Genomic DNA, 14,452 nt, shown 5'->3' with positions numbered 1-14,452 from the left:
AAATCTAAGTTTAGTTTACCCAAAATTATTAAAATAAATATATAAACTAACGGTGTTAACGCAATCTCCCAAAATAGAGCATAAATCTGTACCTCACTGCTATTAATTAAATTTTGTTATTCTAGGAGAAACATTTGTCAAAATTAATATAATACAGTTATTTTATTTGATTACACTGTTAAAAGATTTGACAACTCAATCAATAAGCAGTTAGATGATTTAAAGCAAAGGTGTATTACACATTATCAACTTTAAAACCCAAAAAGCATTTGTAGCAAAGCCATTAATTCAGATTTTTCCAGGCAAACTTAAGAAGCAAGATCTTTAATTTGGTATGAGTTTCTAAAAAAATTCAATAGTATTTTTACTATTCAAATTAGCTTTATAGGATGAAAATAATAAACAACGGTTTTTGTGTTTTAGTAAACAAAATAGATTAAAAGTGATTGGTCTAACATTTTCCCCAATGTTACATTTTTGGAGGATAAATTGATTGCTTTTAGATTGCTTGTTTATCAAATATTTGCCATTTTGTATTTTTACACAAACATTTTATCCACATTTTTAAACCAATCTTCAATCTTAAACCAATCACAAGTGGCTTTTTATGTACTTCTCAACACACATTTTGATGGACCCCAAATATTTTGTTGTCATATTCTCAATTTTTCGTATTGTTAAACTGAAAATAAAATTGTTTAAACACATTTTTGGCGTTTTTGACCACTTTTATCCATTTATCTAAACAAATTTAAAATGATCTTTTATACCTTAACATACATTAGGTACCCAGTTTATAGTATTAATGAATACAATACAATTTTGTAAATTAAATGAATAATTTTGCATAAATATTTTATCATAAACTTCAAAGATAAAATGTTAGGTATAAAATACAAAATGTTGGTAAACGGAGCTTTTTGAAACAAATCTTGATTTTCCCTTAAATTTGTCCTATATAATTATTTCCTACGGTTTGGCACTCATGGGACACCCTGTTGATAGTTGATGACAAATATATTCTGGTTTTAAGTGTATTCATAGCAAGAATATTATTCATACCAGAAAATCTAAGTACACTCATTGAGCCAATGTTATCTATACTGAATGTGCATCTAAAAGTAGGTTAAATTTCTTTTTATGCTACCTTTCTAAAGAAAACAGTCATCCAGTTGGCTTAATCTGCAGGTTAACTGTGACAGTTGTGTTTGTTTATAATTTTGAAGATTAACTTAATCTGTTTGGCATTACTATTTATTGTAAGGGGAGTTTGGCAGTCTACTACTATTTTACTCTAGTTGTCTAATAATAGAGCAACTCTACAGCCAAACTTGCCTCAGTCTGTTCCTACTTCTCAGAAGTGTTATGTGTAAATATACCTGATCGGATATCAAACAGTCAATGTAAGTTTAGTGTTCATTAAAACAAATCGCCATATTTAATTAATTATGTTTACTGTTTTAGAGCAGTCCTGAATTATGTAGTTTTCTTGTCAAGTTTACTATGTTTCATTATTTTAACAGTAATATTTGATTTAATTGAAAGGTAAATAAAAAAGCTAGTTTTTCATAAACAATTAATGGATTAGTTTTTAGTTGACAAACAATGCAGTTTCAATTTATTATGTTACAAAATTGTCTCTACATTATTTTGACACATAATTTATGTTCCCAAGATCACTAGTGAATTCTAGTTTCAATATTGATCTAACTAGGGCATTGTCCTCATGGCCATTCAAAGATGATATGGCTAGAGAAGCAACTATTGATTGGCCTTCTTGGCAAGAAAAATAATGGCTACAATATTTATACAGTACAGCATTTACTTTGACAGTTTGCAATTGAGTTTTGTTTTAAACTTCTTCACAGCTAATTTAAACTAATTAATTTGAGTATCTGGTTAAAACCAATAACTCCTTATGAGTCCTTGAGGCCTTGAAATGCATTGAGATTTTCATTACTTGTAACACATTTTTACTTCTCAAAATATTTAAAATCAGGCCAAGGATGAACAATTACAAAATCTTGATATAAAAAAATCTCCAAACTACTATTTAACTAACAGTGGAAGATTCACTCTGTAAAACTTTATTATTTTTATTTGATTTACATTGAGTTATATTTAATTCCAAATCAGTATACTGTAACAACTAAACATGTCTACAGTAAAGGAAATTACTGAGTCAAAATTGTTTGAAAGTGAAGTTCCTGAAAAAATTAACGTATTGGTATAAAATGATGCAGCCAACACAGAGGATTTTTTAACTTGTGACGTTTTGAGATAATATTTATTCTTATAAAACGTATGAATACAATTTAGGTCTACTATTAAATTATTAGTTCATAACTGCGAAACTAACAGTTAAATTTAATCATCGTTATTAATGCGAAATCCTAATTAAAATAGTGTTCTTAATAATGAAGTGCTCCAATACATTTCTAACTGTATTGTATCATGACTAAATGTATAATCGTACACAGCTTTGAAAACTCAATTTGGATTACGCAGGATTTCCACGTAAAGTTACCTTAGATTATTTAATTTTACTTATAAAGTGGATAGTTTATTTATGTTTTTAGAGGTTAAGTGGTAGAGAGGACTTGCTAGTCCTAACTTCGCCTCTTAAATAAAGACATTTTTCATTTCATTTCATTTCATTTCATAAAGTTATGGCGTCGGCAACACGCTTTGGTTAATTATTGTCACTATCTGTGTCACATATTACTGGCACTCGTTCTCAGAAATTGTTGTTCTCAAATAAATTATGTGTCAACCAAAGCGGAAATCTCGTAAATGCCATAATTCAATATGAAACAGAGTGAGGCATTGTCTTAAACGGTATCCATCAATTCTCGTGCAGATTGCAAAATTGTCGTACATATCGTGTTTTTGTACGGAGGTTGGCATTCCGTTTTACCTCGAATTTGTAGGCTTCGCAGGCCGAAAGGACCACCGCAATTAACTTCTCAATCAAAGCACGGAACCGATACACTACATGAATGAACTGTCCGTTATCGGGGCGGAAACGGTCGCAAATTTACGAATTACTGCTTTGAACAGTCCGTCGCTGCTACGGACTGAGTCATCGACTCTCAAAAATAAATAATCGTGTTTTCTCACGATTATGGCACTAGTAAGGGTTGCGGTACGGTACGCAGGGGAGATTATCGTGCGTGTTATGGTACATTTGCACCCCTGTTCCCCTCGCCACATTGATTAGATTGGGGTAGCTGCGCACGCGCCTGACCTGTGACGCGACGCTAGCTTGGCCTCATTGGGGTTGCAGTGTTGTCTTTCGTCTCGACACCCCCGCCGTCTGAATCTCTGTCGTGCATTTTTTCATTTATTTACAGATATGACTCCCTCACCCCTGAATTACCCGATTGGGTACGTATTTTGTCCATATTTCGCATGACAGTTAAAAGTTTTTTGTAAGTTCTGGGTTGGTATTGGAAATGGATATAGGTTATACTCTCCAGTCTCCAATGGTATGGATTTTGATTTTTGGGGACATTGAAAATAATGTGACTTCCGTTCTTGGGTTGATGCAATGATGGCAAAATAATAATGCTGTTAGGAATTAAAGTGCTTTTTTAAATGTTAATGTCAAAATGAAATCTTAATTAAATTTATTTCAATTTATTTCAATAAAGTGTCAAACTTTACTATTAGTATGGTAGAGCACCATATTTTAAAATCTAAGAGCCATAGGGTATTCAATATTTTACACAATTAGGTAGGCCTACTTACTTACATGTTTTCTATAAACACCTTCTTAATAATTTTAGTTTTAAACACTGACTTAAATTTAACCAATTTTTTAAACTGTGATAATCAATAAAATTATAGAAAATAGGCCTACACAGTTTTAAAGCCATAAAACTATACCAGGTACTAGCACTTGCATTAAGTATAATTTATATACATTATTATGTTAGTAAAATACTATTTTAACTGTTACCTGTATTCTTTAGTCAGTTTTGAGCTATTTCATTTACTTAACAATTTTACCTGCTATGAACAGTTTTAAACACCTTGCATAACAATGTTTACTTGGATTATTTTGTCTAGAAAACCAGTTGTGGACCTATTATTTGTACTACAATTGTACCATACTGGTCAGAAGGGTTTTTAGATAGTGCTTGATTTCTATAAATCCAGGTACTTTTTTTGTTGCTCTAATAGAGCCCAAGCCATAAGTATTCATATTTCTTATCGTTGTTTTATTTTGTCTGTAGTTAATTTAGTTCATGTAACTCTTGTAGTCTGTAGTTTCATGTTTGGATATGCTATTTGAATCAAACCAACAAAGTCCAAGTATGGTAAAAAAATGTTACATGAAAGCAAATACATGGACTTGGAAGTTTTTTGGGTATTTGCCTACGCTGTATTGATTCAAAGTTAGTTTTTTTATTTTTAGGATAAACGTTTATTTAAATCTGATTTTGCAGAAATTACAAACCTACAAATTAAGTACTACGGAATTGTATTGCAATTTAGTTTTTATACTTGAGGCAATGTTAGTTTTTGGGGTGTCTTCCCTTTAAAATTGTTTATTTATGGCTGCTTAGTTAGTTCTTACCCTTAAGGATTCTTAAAAATACATTTTTTCTTGTTAGTTACTCTTAACTAGTACCATAGCACATAATTTAAAATAAGTGCTATCGTCATCATCATGCCAATTGATTGGTTAACATTTAACAATCATCACTGGTGCTGAATTCATCCAGTTGAACAATGATGTCAAATCTGAAATACAGTTGGCATTAGCCGACAGTAAAGGATTAAATTTAATTATATTAGATTCTCTTGAAAACCACCCAGGGAATGGATTAAAGGCGATTACTTTGGTAAACCATTCAAAGTGGCAAGTAATATTGGATTAACTAAAAGGATTAAGTTTGGGTTTCTCTTTCAACCCTCCAACTTTCTCAATAGTTAATGCTCTTACTTGCAATTACGTTTTGTACATCATTCTTTTGTAATTCATATTTATTTTTAATTTTGTTTTTTAATTAATAAGTTGTATTCTTCTAATGGCAATAATTGTAATGTAGGCATACATAAAGATTAAAAATTAATGTCTGAAAATTTTATTTTTGTTTACTATTGTTTTATAATAAGACAAAAAGTAGTACTGTAGGGTTATATTTTGTATTCATCTCGTCTCATTTGCATGGTTTTTTAAACTTAAAGAAATACTGTGTTTGTTTTCTTATAATTTGTAAAAATCACCATGATAAAATAAAATACTACTAATTGTTAAATATGTCATTCCTGATCAAACTGCAACTTGTGTTAAAATGGACACTTTTGGCCCTACATGTCCTAAGGACTTTTAATTCTAGCTGGAACTATTTTCCATTCATACTGTAACTCGACCTCGATCCATGCCAACTCATCTTCCAAAATCATAAATATTTTACTAGCAATCTTCTCTTGCTTTCAAAGACACCCTTATAAACTATTCACGAGTTTTAAAACTTGAACTAAAAGTCAAACTAGAGTACATTCTTATTTATAGTCTGAGTTGCAATGGTCAGATAACTGTAAGTGGAACAAACTGGAAAGAATTGTACAAATATGTAGTTATTTTGAGTGATATTTTGCACATGTAAATTCAATACAAATTTAAAAAATGGTAAGGAATATAAAAACTTACTGAAAATATTATGACTTTATTACAATTCATAAACATCTAATAAACAATATATATTGATATTTGTTTTTACCTGGTTTGATCGTAACTTGCTTCAACTCATGGTTACTCAAAATTAATATTATGTTAATTAATTCTAACTATTTATCATTAACGTACATACTGTATTAATTGACCACACTTTGATGAATTAGAATTTTACATGCTCTACTAACTCAAACTTGATGAATTGTGAGCTATAGCAACTGTTATGACCCTTCAACTTGGTCAGCAAGAAAAAATGAGGTAGAAAATTGAATTTTAGACACTAGCGCATTCTGTGATGAATAAAAAATTTACGACAGCGTTTTTTTAGTGTGGCCTTGATAAAACCCCTTAGTAGATTCCTCATCATCATGGATCAGCTGAAGAACATTTTATTGACAACTAGCTGGCCCGACAGACGTCGTCCTGTCCTATTGTGGTTTTATGTCACATGTTCGTTCATTTTCAAGATGAGCTCGTTCGCATGGCTCAATCACGTCCTGGTTGAAGTTCGTTCGCTACGCTCACTCACCTTTAGGTTGGAGCTCGCTCGCTGCGCTCACTTGCCTTCAGGTTAGCTCGTTCGCTACGCTAACTCGCCTCCAGGTTGAAGTTCGTTCGCTACACTCACTCACCTTTTGGTTGCAGATACGCTGTTCTCATAAATTAAAAAAGAATATTGTGCTGCACCCTGTTGGTAAACCTATTTACTTTTTAATGCTATTGAACATCACAGAATCGAATTGTTTAGCTGCACCAGCTGTTAAGATTCTTTAATTCCATTTAAATATGAGTACTCATAAGGTTAACATGGGAAACTCCAGAGCCACTGGGGCGGAGCCCTATTGACGGATCTGCACCAAACTTCACACAAACCATCCTTGAATAATGCTTAATAATGCCTAAAAGTTTCATTACAATCTGTCGTGCGGTTTCGGAGTCCATAAAGGACAAACATACAAATATACAAACATACAAATATACAAACATACAAATATACAAACATACATTGGATTTTATATATATAGATGTTACTGTCCGGGGCACTGTAGAGGTCATGTTTAGTTTACAAGATATTGTTTCTTATTATTTCCGTCATTTAAAACCTCGTTTAGCCAAATAACAATCTAATCAAAAACAATAACTCTTACCCTAGTTATATAACCAAACAGTAAAGCACAAATCTTGAAATTAACGCTAAAATAATAGAAACAAACATTCTTCAACACTAACTATCAGTGTCACCTTGTCAATGCTAATACGCTCACACTTTTACAACCAATCGAAAGCTAATGCAGCTGAACTTCAAACGCTGTTGTTGTTTAGTCTCTAAACATTGTTAAATTCTGTTTGCTTGTTTAAATTGTAGTAAACACAGCCTGTTTGAGCACTTTATTGTTGTGATGCACCATAAAACTTGGCACTCAACTCACATTGACACATTGAAACACATGTTGCCAACTCCTGCAACGGAAATAACCACTAATGTCCGATGAACTGTGCATCGGACCGTCAAGAATTTTCTTTTTCCGACTTTGCTATTTCTTTGTTTTATTTACGTGTTCTTTGTCCTATAAATTTGTGGTATATTTGTAGAGTTTAGTAAGCAAATCAAACTATATAGCAGCATTTTTTTGTTGTGGTATTTTAGTTAGGTTAAATATTTATTCAATATGCTAGAAATGACTGAAGGTTTATGAAACAAGGAAATATAAGTTTAATCAAAGCATATGCTATTATTTTAACAAACAAATCGCAAGTAAAAATGACTGTTTGAATATTTTTGTGTTGTTTTTTCCCAAGCGTGCATGTTATATAGGGCTTGTAGTAATTATTTGAAAGTAAGTAGCCTATATTTAGCTTATCTGAAGGCTATTTACTCATTTGATTTTTTTCAAATACTTTTTTGGTCAAGAGTCTTCTTATGACTAATGAAGAAAGAATTTCATTCTAAATATATAAAACATGTAAATTTATATAAATACCCCCGCCGCAGCTTATCTCCAGACTAGGAAAGATTTTCATTTGTCTCTTAAAATTTTACTAAATATTTCACTATAGACAAAATTAAAAACAACTTGACATTTTTTACTGATTGGTAACTTTTGTGTATTTTTCTCCTTTGACATGGCTACTTGTGACCCTGTAGTAGTTTTGGTAGTCCAAGTGTTGAGTCTCGGTCAGTAGATAATAGAAGCTACAGCTGTCAGAGTGTATTGATTTTCCCTTGTTGCCAAGGTAACTTCATCTCACTAACTTTAACATTCAGCTGCTCTCTGCTTATGTGTTCAAATATATTTTTTTTAATTTTATAGATCAACGACATTTTAAGATGTGTAAAATTTATATATCTAATTATTGTTTATCATGTTGGTCAGATGTTGGGAGGAACTCTACTAGTTTATTAATATGCAGTAAATTATATTCTGAATTATACACTATTTATATCTAATTATTTAAAGTGTATTAAAGAGTAGCTTTTTCTATTACCAATTGAGATGGGGATGTCATCTAGGTGCATTTTGAACCCAAATATGAATGATAATTTAAATATATATATTAGTTTACTGTAGGTATATATTATAATCATTTATTATAAATTTAGATATAAACAATTTAATAGTTATTTATATTTAAATAAATAAAAAGTATCCAGACAGTTGTATGTATTTAAATTAATCCGTTATTAAATTACAGAAGTTAATAAATTGTGTAAAAATTGTATATTAGTATTTCATTGTTAATTTACATATAAAAATGTTATTCACTCATCTTCACCAAAATTCCTCAAGGTGTGTCAACTTCAATATTTAATCCATTTATAATACTGTATTAGTAATGTAGGGAATCACAAAATTATGTTGTATAGTGGTTATATATTTCTATAATTTTACTATAGGCTATTTACATATTTTATACTAGTTTTAATCATTCTAATTCAGTAAAAAGTAAAAATATTAATGAAAATTCATAAGTTTTTGTCATCTGAAAAGTTACTTAGATTTAGAACACTGGTGTATTATTGATTTGACTAATGTAGTGGAACAAGCCTTGGAATCATTCCAGATGGCTTCTCAACTGGAATATGTTTTGCCTAAATAATATCTTTGCCAATCCTTCCCAGCTGGTTGGTTGTGATTCTGGTTGCCACATTCTATAAGTGTAATATTGAAATTGTATCCTTTATACATTTTTCTGGTTAAAATGAAGTAATAATTTGAACTTTAAGGTGTGAACAAGTTATGACCATATACAGTTGTGCATACTTAACAATTATATCTTTCTGCTAAACACTTTATTAACTTAAAAGTGTTAGTAGTTTTCTAGAACAGTTGACTTTTCAAACTGCCAGTAGACTTTTCTCCTATCGTAAATCTGAAACTTGTTTTGTGTGCGCTTTACTTTAACTTATAATTACACTTATAATTAACTTTAATTTATTTTGTAATTCAAAATACCACAGGACAAGCCGTAATTTATAGATATATCTTATTTTCTAATAATTGTGAAATAAGTGAGACAACAATTAAAAGAAAATATCAACCATTGCACGAATGCCCTCAAGCGTAAACTGGGCATTAATATGGAAAATTTTCAGCTTATACAGTGATGATAGATAATCTATGATAAATTTTACAGCATTTTTCGGTAGTTTAGGTGAAGTAACTAGTTCTATTAATTGTGCTATTTAAACTTATTTGTTTGGGTTTAGAAAAACATTCTGATTGTTTAATCCAAAGTAAAACTACTCTTTATCTACACAATTATTACTATTAGTAATATATTCAATATGTAAATATTTATAGACAGTTAACTTTTGAATAAAGTAGTTCAACAAATATCCAGCTATTTAAAACTCTTTGTGACAGCAGAAAAAAATCTTAGGCTGGGTTTCAGGCTTTATCAACATTTTGTTTGAACTTATCTCTTCAACTCTTCTTGAAGGACGTTCCATGACAAAATTTGACTCCAATGTAATAATTAAGTTATAAAACAAACCTAGGAGCATTATTTATGATGCAGAATGAAATTGTGGACAATATCTCTCTTTGTCTGGTATTCCTATGTAAAACATGTGAAGGTGGTGAGAACATTTTTACTATTTCACTGATTGTCAACCCCTATGTTGCAGGGAGGGTACCCAGCCAAGCTCAAGAAGGTGCTTATAGTGACTGCCCCTCTGTGGTTTAGAGCTCCGTTTAAAATATTGCGACTGTTTGTACGGGAAAAGCTGCGAGATAGAGTATACACCGTCAGTGTTCCTCAGGTATGTACTTACCTTGCTGACAATGTAGTGTACCTTAAGGATACATTAAGCAGTCAGTGATAAATTAGTAGATTGATAACTAAGAAGTCAAAAGTGATGACTAGATGTGAAAATCCATGGTGGAAAGCAACACCATAAAATTAAAAAAATATTTTAAATATAAGAAAAGTTAATAAAGGAAAGCCTGTTATATTGTTGGGAAACAAATTCACCTTGGTTCTAAAGCAGGTCCTCAATAATCCAAACTGATTCGAAAGAGATATCAAAGTAGGCCTATTAACATTGTTTTTTTTTTTAAGAACCAGATTGTTGGAAGAGATTGGTTAGCTAGAAAGAACCAGCGATTTTATTGCATGTTAAGGAGAAAAACTTGGAATAATTAGTACTTGTAATGGTTGATTGATTGATTCCTTAGTCCTTAGCATTATTTAAAGTGCAATGTAGAGATATAGTGCACAGTAGTTATTAATAAAAACCAGAACTACCTGTTATTACTGGAGAAATATCCGAAGATGACTCCTGCAAATCACATTTGTACAAGCGTACATAACTGAACAAGATCAAGGTAAACTGTGAGTCTAGAGACTGTTACTTCCTCAAATTAATTATTTTCAACAGTCTGATAGTACAGCAGTGACGTAGCAAGGGGGGTCCTGGGTTGTCCGGACCCCCCCCCCCCTCGGTTCTTAAATATAATATTTTTTTGTTAAATTAAATGTAAAATTATATAATCATACTGTATTGACGTTGTGGTTGATTATTTTCAATGCCAAGAGAGCTAAAAAAATCCGTTTTAGGGCCTATATTTTTAAAAATTTTCTCGGGCCCCCTTTTACTCGGGGACCCCCGGTCGGTCAACCCCCCCCCCCCTATTTTGAAATCCTGGCTATGTCACTGGGTACAGTTTTGTTGTTGTACACCCAGGGTATTTGTCTACAACTGGCAAGCGATCTTTTACGTGGCCTCTTAACTTCTATGTTACAAACTGCATCTGATATGGAGGGAAATTAATGGTTTATTTCCCTCAATTCGGCAAAACTGTGTACGGAGTCTGTATAGATTGACAGGCATAATGTTCTGGTAGCAATTTATAAGCAATCACCTTTCAAGTTCACCGTAGGCTATATGTTTGATGTGTAGTAGCTGACCAATACACGTTTGCAATAAACGCTGCAAAGTTTTATTTGTGTTTCTACGCCAATGGAATTTTTGTTGTCGTTATTGTTTAAAGTGATTGAGGACTTGTTACAGCTGTCCCTTCACATACCACGAGACTCTCTGCCCAAGCGGCTGGGGGGTACGCTGGAAGTGGCACATCATGATTGGCTGCTGCATTGTCACAAATCCATGGCCAATCACTGCCAGATCAACGGTCTGACCAACGCCCAGGTACGCACAACTATACAGCTTTGGTATTATTGGATGTTCTTTTTCTTTCACAGTAGCAAATCTGAGTAGCATAGTCAACAATTGCTCCTGGTCTTGCAAGGATTGTTATCCAATACTGTACAAAGGAACCACGTTTTGAGTATCGACAATTCTGATATTATCCCATCAGTAAGATTGAGAATTCATGATGTAGCCCCTCAACTGTTTAATTAGCCAAATATAAGGTACCAAGTTGTAGTCAAACTCACTACATGTCTCACCTATTCAGGTATCGTCAGGTGATCTCCTAACAAGAATGTTCATCCATTACAAAAATTACACATCATTCAAACGTTGCTTTTGTTATTACCTTAAGCTAAACTGAGCCAAACCATTGACTATTGGATATTGAAGTTGTATCAATAGTCAAAGGCCAAACTGAACTAAACTAACCTAACCACTGCTTGGCAGTGTGAAAGAGTCTGAATAGATCCTATGTCTTAAAATGTTCATATTTAATTCTATCTATATTATATTGTGTGAATAGTTTTCCGAATAGGCCTATAGTTATCCAAAGTGATATTTTTGATTTATGATATTTATAACAAATGAAAATTTTATCCAATACCGTGCTTTCTCTGTGGAACTCAACCCAAAAAATATTTGGCATTTCCTCCCACAATTTCCACGATATCATATATACATAAGGCACCTAATTGTGTGTGTCTTGTGACAGTGGGTTACAATGAGTGTGTGGTTTTATTGCAGGGAGAGAGCGGAGATGTCAACAGTGGATCACCGGTCGTGTCCGAGGAGGACGAGGAAGAATTGGAGATAACAGCACAAACCAACAACTCGTGGCAGCGAGGATCCAACCACAGTGGTAAGCTACAACTCACTTCTTTAAGACAATAATGGGTTTTACATACCTCCATCAAATAGTCCAACGATTAAGTTTGTTTAGTAGCTTAAACGTTTTGTTGCGAAGACAACATTTACACTTTAAGTCTGCTACCAAAGGGTTTTTTCCAATCTTGGGCCATGCCCATTCATTCAGTATTATGAGCGCTATCTAAATGATTGTGTATTCAGACTGTTTTTATGTTCGTGTTGTGTTAGTTTTAATTTTTAGCGAATTTCCCATATAGGGAATAAGCTATTACCGTAGTACTCATGGTAAGAACTGGACCCGGGACCGATTTACTGTTTTGTTTTTTGGTCCCTAGAGGCCAAAAATACCATCCGTTCAAATTCATAAATAAATATATATATATATATATATATATATATATGTGTCCGTTAGCACGATAACTCAGGCAAAAATGAATCGATTTTGATGAAATTTGGTACAAATGTGTAAACCTACATTTATTCGAACGAGTTCGCGAACCAGCATGATCGGACTATGGAAACGGGGGTTTATGGGGGGTTTTATGGGGTAAAAAAAGGTTTTTCCCGTTTTCGGCCCTAGAAACACAAATTTCACAATTTCTTTCCAAACTATTTTGTAGAACTAAAAAAAACAAATAATTTAGTATATTGAAGCGTACTTCAATAAAACAACCATGCGCCTAATGGTTACGGAGAAAATTCCAAGAATTTTTAAATTTAAAATTCCCATGTTATTCTTATGGAGAATCAATTCGATTCTATTCAATGCATCAAATCGCGATTCGATTCAGTAGTGGCCACAAAACTATTCGATTCATGTGGGAATCAGTATCCATATACGAAAAACGCCTGCAGAAAATCAATGCAATACCCGCAATACAGGAGCGCGTTTCTGTTGCGTTTCCTTTTTTGAAGGCGTTTTTATTTAACTAATTCTTTGCATGTAAATATTGCTTCAATTGTTTTAATTTTTTGTTTTGACATTGCAAATGATGAGAAGTTTTGTTAAGTGTAAGCAGTGCGAGAAATGTTTTACAACTGTAAACATAGCCAAAACAAGTCATTCCAAAATCATTTTAAAAATAACACAAGGTGCTTTTTGTATATTTTGTACCTAGGGCAGTTTTTAAGTTCGAGACGAAGCCGACAACTTATAACAATAGAGAGCTGCAAAACCATTTCGGTCCGTGGTACGAACTCTATTTTTCACCACACTATTAGGCCTACCACAATTCACCACAATAATAATGCGCACTAACAGTCAACACAGCTACAACTTATGGTTATGTGAAGAAATTTGGGGAATCAGGAAAAATATTAATAAATAGTTGCTAGGGAGTGGTGACAATAAAACAACTTTATTGCAATGCTATGGATTATGTATTTAATATGCATTAATGTATTAAGAAATTAAAGCAACACTGACTTTCGGCCATAGGAATGTAAAAACCTGCTCGGTCCCCAAATTACGACGACAGCTGGCATAGACAGCAATACAAAGTTTTCGGCCTCCAATAAGTGTTTGTAAAACGGCTAAAATCATCTTAGTGTGGTGAAAATACATTAATCAAAGGGGGCAATTGCAGTAACAAACTTAAAAAAAAAATAAATCATTGAAAGGTTCTTTTAAAGTTCAAAATCCAGCCATATATGCTCTTTTTGTCTTAGTCAAACTCAAAATATCAAAATTACTAATACATTTTAATTTACAAATTTTTACTGTTTTATTAACGTTTTTCAGTCTCAACAATAGTTGTGACGGATAAACAACACACCATTTACTTATTTTTCTAGTGTCATCAAGGGCTGGAATAAAACTACTGGTCATGAATCAACATTTATGTTGCCGTGAATCATGAAGGATCATTGGGAAATGATGTAGTTATTGCCTTATCAATGATAATTGTCAAACCAATATCCCCACTATCAGCAAATATCACAGAATGAGCTGGTGATAAGCAAATGATAAGTTATCTACCTCTTGCAGCCATTCCCTGTGACAGTTTCTCCTCCAACAGTGTGAGTTTTTGGCTTTGTCGTGTTTGTGCCTGTGTTTTGACAACAGTGAGTGTAAGAAAAGTTTCAGTGATAGTTCAAGGATTAATTGTTTGTTGTCTTATCAAAGCTTCATTTTGAGTGGACTTTGTTATTTCATTTAATAATGTGCATCTTAGTTCAACTACAATTCTATTTTCTTTACAGCCAAACATAAAAAAAAACAAATGTAGTATCCGTAAAAGAAA

The 14,452-nt window shown here is 32.4% G+C and overlaps 1 protein-coding gene across 1 annotated transcript in view; it reads left to right on the top strand.

Moving 5' to 3' along the window:
- Window positions 1-14,452, top strand: part of LOC129002458 (tyrosine-protein phosphatase non-receptor type 9) — a 52,752-nt gene that overhangs the window by 27,707 nt on the left and 10,593 nt on the right. Inside the window, exons 5-7 of the mRNA XM_054430281.1 lie at window positions 9,816-9,950; window positions 11,202-11,339; window positions 12,087-12,201. Of these exons, the coding sequence (XP_054286256.1) occupies window positions 9,816-9,950; window positions 11,202-11,339; window positions 12,087-12,201 (388 nt within the window). The remainder of the gene's footprint in view (window positions 1-9,815; window positions 9,951-11,201; window positions 11,340-12,086; window positions 12,202-14,452) is intronic.

This window comes from Macrosteles quadrilineatus, unplaced genomic scaffold (assembly GCF_028750875.1).
Source record: "Macrosteles quadrilineatus isolate MER2022 unplaced genomic scaffold, UCM_ALF_1.0 Scaffold_9__3_contigs__length_116548681, whole genome shotgun sequence".
NCBI classification, from domain to species: domain Eukaryota; kingdom Metazoa; phylum Arthropoda; class Insecta; order Hemiptera; family Cicadellidae; genus Macrosteles; species Macrosteles quadrilineatus.
This window is presented reverse-complemented; position numbering and strand designations above follow the sequence as displayed.